We start from the raw sequence: 6789 nt of genomic DNA, 5'->3' as shown, positions 1-6789 counted from the left end.
CAGAGAAAAAGAGGAAGACCCCTAACGAGATGGATTGGCCAGATGGCATCAAGTGTGGCAGTGGTAATGAGGTTGGCCCAGGATCAGACATTGTTTTGTTCTGCTGTGCATGGGGTCTCTATGAGTCAGTTCTGACTCGATGGCATCTGACAACAACAACAAGGTAATTACTTCTCATTTTGTGATCTAATGTGAACAGCCAATCAGTTGAAAGGAGAATTTCCTTCAGGGTGTGGCCTACCTCCTATACATAAATGGATATTCTGGCAAAGTTGACTCTTTTTTTCTCACCTTTCATTCTTCTCATCACCTGACCTGCAGTTCTTGGGATATAGCCTATAGAAATCTCTGGCCTGTCACCTGACCTGCAGATTTTGGATTCTCTATCCCCACAACTCTGTGAACCAATAGAAGCCTCCAGCCTGTTGCCTGACCTGCAGATTTTTGGTCTGTCAGTCCCTGCAACTGCATAAGCCAGCAGAAGTCTTCACTCAGTCATCTGGCCCTTAGATTTGGGACTTACCAGCCTCCACAGTCATCATTTCTTTTAAGTAAATTTCTCTTTCTATATATTTCTATACACTTCATTGGTTTTGTTCCTCTAGAGAACCCAGACTAAGACAACAGGTCTCCAAGGTATTTAACTGATAAAAATAAGGAGCAGGTCATTATATAGAGCATTATATAGGTCATTATATACAGCATTATACAAGCCATGATTAAAAAAAAAAAAATTCATCTATTTAACAGTGATAAACTGTGATGGAAGGTGACTTTGAGATTAGAAGCTTTGGACAGGAGAGAGTCTTTACACTGTCCATTACTGGGCATGTCTCTGATTGCTATTTGATACTGTAGGATAAGCACTGGACCGCAAGATCGGTTTGAACTGCAAGGTTGGCAGTTTGAACTCACCAGCTGCTCTTCAGAAACCCTATACAGAGGTCTTCAGTCAGTCAGAACCGACTCGACGGCATTTAACAGCAACAACAACAATGTGCAGGCATAACTTTTTCCAACAACAAAAAATGAAATAGTTTTGAGTAATGATAAAATTTTGGAGCCTACTTTTATTGCTGTTGTCAAGTCAATTCTGTTTCATGGAGACCCCAAGTGTGCAGAGTAGAACTGCTCCACAGGACTGTCAAAGCTGTGACCTTTCAGTAGCAGATCAACAGATCTTTTTTCCCAAGGAGCTGTTAAGTGTGCTTGAACTGCCAACTTTTAGGCTAGTAGTAGAATACTTAACCATTTGTACCACTCAGCCACTTTAGTTTTACTCTGACTACTCGACCCAGTTGAAGTATGGTTGGGGGCGCAATTTAATATCACCTGGTAGGTACTTACAAGTTAGGACTTGTACTTAGATAAATTGACACATATCCAGCATCCAGAAAAGAGAAAACACAAAGGAAGAACTTCTGGTTTCTAGCTCTCCTGCTCCACACCATACTCACCTCTGTGGATTTTTAGCTGTATCGGGTCACTTAGCACTGAGAGACCTGTTTTGCACCTATATTCACCACCATCACTGAACGTGGCAGCATTTAAACTGTATCTGGGTGTCAGGGTCTGGATGACTGAGCCATTGTGAAACCACTGGGTGGAGTTGTCTCCAGGCGGACTCCGCCCCTCACACTGTAAGGTTACACTTTCCTCTTGGAACACATTGATCCACGGAGGGGACAAGGTGATCACTGCCTTTGTGGTATCTGTTTGAGAATTAAAAAAAAAAAAAAGTAGGGTAGAAGTAAAGGACTCTGAGCAATTGGTAAAGTTTTACTGATAGCACCAGGAATAAAAATGATATATTTAGATTAGATTGGAAAATAGGCAAGTAGGAATCTACAAAGGTCAATCTTTAAGCGTGTCTAGACCCTGCTACAGAGAGTTCTGCTCATGTTATTAAATCCTCGTGTGGATGATGGGTATTTAGGGTTCCGATAAGTTGGAATCGACTCAGTGGCAGTGGGTTTGGTTCTTTGGTTTGGGGAAATTGAATTTCACTTTAGGTCTTACTGTTGATAGACAATGGGGCAAGGCTTTAAATAGGACAAACAATTAGACTGAATTATTATCCTTGGTGATATGCTGCCTCCAAGTGTTAACCACAAGCCTTAACTAGTATTTGCATTGGAAATGAAAGCTCAAACTCCTCACTTTGGAATCCTTAGTACCTGCCAGGCTCTCTCTGAGGAGGGAAAAAGGATTCAGCATTCTTTTAAAAGAGACTGGCTTGGGCAATGTTGGAAAACCAAGCAAAGCTCCTTGGTATTTTTGCAATTTTGGGCCTTTCCTGCTGCTATATATATACATCAGGGATCATTCAGAAAACCTAGAAAGAACGTTTAAAAAACAAAGAATATCAAAAGTTTACTCTGAATATAAGCCAATTAATGTAGAGTCGATTCCAATTCATGGAGGCCCCGAATATGTCAGAGAAGAACTGTGCATCACAGGGTTTTCAATAACTGGGTTATTTGGAGTATATTGTCAGATCTTTCTTCTGAGACTCCTCTTGTTGTTGTTGTTAAGTGCTGTTGAGTCAATGGCCCTGTATAGGGTTTCCAAGGAGTGGCTGAGCTTGAACCATGTACGTTGCAGTTCAAACTGACGTTGCATTCCAGTGCATTAACCCACAGTTCCACACCAGGATTCCGAGGCTCCTCTAGGTGTACTCAAACCTCTAACTTTTTGGTTAGCAGAGCAAGTATTTATCATTTGCATCACCCAGGCTCCATGTTGAAATGGTGCTGGTAGTGATTATGTGCCGTGGAGTCGGTTCTGACTCATTGTGACCCTACAAGGGGTTTCCGAGGCTGCAAATCTTTACGGGAGCAGAAAGCCTCATCTTTCTCCCGTGGAACAGCTGGTAGTTTCAAACTGCTGACCTTGAGGTTAGCAGCCCGATTCGTAACCACTATGCTACCAGAGCTCCTTTCATGCTGAAACAGGGGGTTTAGAAGAAATATTTCTCCTTTCTATCCTCTTCCTACCCTCTGTTCTTTAAGATAATGTTATCCATCCTTTGGAATTAGGAATGAAACAGAGGGAAGAGAAGGTGAGTTAGAGATCACTTACCCACTTGTAGACCTTCTGGAACTACAAGAGACCAGAGAATAGAAATATTAGTTGGTCACTAGGAAATGATGAGGGATATAAATATACAAATATAGATGCTAAAGGTTCAGGCTTAGGTCTCTTGAGTTTTTTGCTTTCTCTTTTTCCCCAAATCAGGGCACTAGTGCAACTGACAATCCGTAGGTGACTATTGACATGGGGCATCTTGGGTGAATGCTACCATATACATTTCTTCTCACCCTAAGCACCAACAAACAATAGAACTACACACATAGTTGTCTTAAGTAGAGATACTAAAGGAAGAAAGTAGAATCTTGAATCCCCCTTAGCAGAGCCAGGACTGTTCCAACTACCCCTCTTACTTAGCTCAACTTACCCAAAAGGAGCAGAGCAGTCAAAAGCCACATCTTTCCACAGTTGATGGGAGCAATGAAATCTGTAACAAGCAAGACACTGGGAAATTTAAAGAGTTGGGGGTTCTGGAACCAAAATTAGAAAAGAGGAAGGAAATGACTTCTGACTACTTTCATCATATTTCCTTTCTGGGAAATAGATATTCAGTCTTGAAGTGTGTACTTCTTATTCCAACATTTCATAACTCATATCCCTCAGTTTGAAGTTCTAATTTTTGGTGATATGGATTTCTCAGAATCCAAGGGAGGAACCAAAGTTCTGCTGACATTCCGATTATATTATCCCTCTACCATTTCTGTTCCTTGGGGCTAGAACATGGCAAAGCCTTATGTCTATCATTGGTTTTAGGCTTAGCTAAGGCCTTCCATACTTGGTTATGTGAATAAGGATGCTCCTAGATCTGCTTTTGTGAATCATAGGAGGAACAATTCATCTAAAAAGTTCCCCTAATACAAACCAGCCCCTGTTCCTCCAAAGAACACAGATAGGACCAATCTCCCATTTTTGTAAAATAGAAAAATGATATCTCCCTGAATATCTTTATAAATTTTGAGTATGTATCTTGAAAGTAACATGGACTGCCAGAAGAACAGACAATTCTGTCTTAGAGACTTTGTCTATCATACTTTGGGCATATTGTTAGGAGGGAACAGTCCCTGAAGAATGATATGATTGGCAAAGTGGAGGGTCAGAGAAAAAGAGGAAGACTCCCAATGAGATGGATTGATGCAGTGGCAGTAACATGGGGCTCAAATATAACAACAATTGTGAAGATGGTGTGGGGCTAGCAGTGTTTCATTCTGTTGTGCATAGGATTTCTATGAGTTGGAACTGATTCGATGGCACCCAACAACAACAATCTTGGCTAAATCCAAGGAAATTAAAGATAAATAAGCTTATGCTTTATAAAAATCCTATAGAGAATAAAAAATAACTCAGATATATGGGCAAAATCTTAAGAAGGGCGTTCTTATGAAAGTGAGTTGGTTCCAGAAACAGAGTTGTAAAGATACATTATTTTTAAGTATTTTGTTAAGTGGGAAAAAGAGCTCAAAAACAAGGATGCTATTCAAAGAATGTAAAAAAGAGACTTGGGTAGCAATCTCACTGGGAGAAATTTTTAAATGAAAACAAATGTGTGATAAGGTTTCCAAGCAAAATTCTCATAGGACCTCCCTTGAAGAATGAGCAGCTACATTGTCCTTGATGGAAACCAATTCCTCAGCACAACGTTCCTGGCCCTTTTCTCATTAAGGCAGTTTTCAATTTTCTTAAAACTTCTTCATAATAAGGCCCTATGGTTGATCTGTGTCCTTTGAGAAAATCTATCAAGCTGACCCCCTTTGAATCTCAAAAAATAGACAGCATAACCTTCTGAACTGATCTCTCTGCCAGCAGATCTTCTCAGAAGCCACTCTTTTAATTGTCTCTTTTTTGGAAGGCACCTTAATGACAAGTGTATTAATGATAGAACTTGTTTGGAGTCATCCATTGATTACAAAGACATGTTTAAATACTTTTTGTTTGGAATAAATCCATAAATTGGAACCCTAGTAACAATATTTTCTGACTTACCCTCATAATGTTATACATTGAATTATTGACTACAATTTCTCACCCTTCCTTGAATCCCTAATATCTTACCTCCGGGAAGGGCTAGAATACTTTCCTGACCCATGACTTTGTCTTATTCATGTGACTAATGAAATGTTTGTGGCAACAATACTGCTAATTCTGAGCCTAGATCCTTAGGAAGCTTCACATGCTATCTCTCACCCCCTGTGCCTCTGCCACTGTTGTGACAAGATGGTACTCTGGCTAGCCAGTCATGGTGTGAAGCAGAGCTATCCCAGCCACTGTGACCCAAAGTAGAACTGTCCCAACTGACCTGCCAACTTGTGAGTGATAAATAATTGCTTATTGCTACATGCCCCTGAGACTTTGATATTGTTTGTTATGGAATAATAGCTGACTTATATTAATAAAGAACAAGGGACTGGGGACAACTCCAAATGTCTAGAGAGAGATGGGGAAACCCTCAGCTCTTTGAAATTTATGTTCAGAGCTCATACTCATAACAATTACATTGTTTTGTCTCTAAAGTTACCTACATTATGCATGTAATTTATTTCACCAACACCTCTTGATGGACATATAGATTATTTCTAAATTTTTAGTGTCAATACCAATATTACAATGAATAGTTTTATGCCTATACTAAATACATGACTTAATTATTTCCTTAGGATGTTTTCCTAGAATCATCACTGCTCAAAGAATATGCAACATTTTTACTTGGATAGATGTTGCTACATTGCCTACCATCATCACTGCATATATTTGTAGAGTGCAATCTAACAACATCTATCCAAAGTATTTAACATAGGTATACAACTAACCCACCACACATCTGTCAGTTTGTTATACTGTGGTGGCTTGTGAGTTGAGCAGGGTCACCCATGGTGGACAGGTTTCAGATGAGCTTCCAGACGAAGACAGACTAAGAAGAAGGAGAGACGAACTACTTCCGAATATTTAGTCAATGAAAACCTTATGAATAGCAGAGGCACACTGTCAGATATAGTGCCAGAAAATGAGCCCCTCAGGTTGGAAGGCACTCAAAATGCAACAGGGGAAGAGCTGCCTCCTCAAAGTACAGTTGACCATGATGACGCGAATGGATTAAAGCTCATGGGCGAAAAGCCCTCAGGACCTTCATTAGCTGATGAGGCACAACTCAAAATGAAGAGAAACAAGTGTAAACATCCATTAATAACTGGAACATGGAATTTATGAAGTATGAATCTAGGAAAATTAGAAATTGTAAAAAATGAAATGGAGCATATAAACATTGATATCTTAGGCATTAGTGAGCTGAAACTGACTGGTATTGGCCATTTTGAATTTGATAACCACATGGTTTACTGCCGAGAACCTGCCTCGACATAGGTGTTGGGTTCATGAGGTGGGGATATCTGGTAGCTGTAGAAATATAGAGATACACACAAGGACACAAAGAGAGAGACAAAGAGACACCCCGAAACCAGAGTGGATGTGGGACTGGCATCAGGCAGATCCTGCATTGCAAACATCTCAGCCATGAGGGCCGTAAGATCCTGCATAGTAAACATATTGGCTAAACAGGCAGTATGGTTGCAATGCTGGACTGAGCCCCCTGCATGCTGTAACGCACGCCTTGCCAGTCGTAATGCACCTGGATTTGTTCTGCGCCTCTGTTTTATTTAGGGGAGGTACTTTACACAAAGCTGGGCGGGACTAAGACAAGGTACAGCT

General features: G+C 40.4%; 1 protein-coding gene across 1 annotated transcript in view; it reads right to left on the bottom strand.

Annotated features, from left to right (window-relative positions):
* LOC102827502 (high affinity immunoglobulin gamma Fc receptor I-like) overlaps positions 1-5173 on the bottom strand; it is a 16313-nt gene extending 11140 nt beyond the window's left edge. Inside the window, exons 1-2 of the mRNA XM_006861697.1 lie at positions 5140-5173; positions 1458-1712 (exon numbers count right to left, since the gene is read on the bottom strand). Of these exons, the coding sequence (XP_006861759.1) occupies positions 1458-1712; positions 5140-5173 (289 nt within the window). The remainder of the gene's footprint in view (positions 1-1457; positions 1713-5139) is intronic.
* Positions 5174-6789: the final 1616 nt, after the last annotated feature.

This window comes from Chrysochloris asiatica, unplaced genomic scaffold (assembly GCF_000296735.1).
Source record: "Chrysochloris asiatica unplaced genomic scaffold, ChrAsi1.0 scaffold00042, whole genome shotgun sequence".
In the NCBI taxonomy this organism is placed as follows: Eukaryota; Metazoa; Chordata; class Mammalia; order Afrosoricida; family Chrysochloridae; genus Chrysochloris; species Chrysochloris asiatica.
The sequence above is the reverse complement of the archived record's forward strand: the minus strand, read 5'-3'. Positions and strand labels throughout refer to the sequence as shown.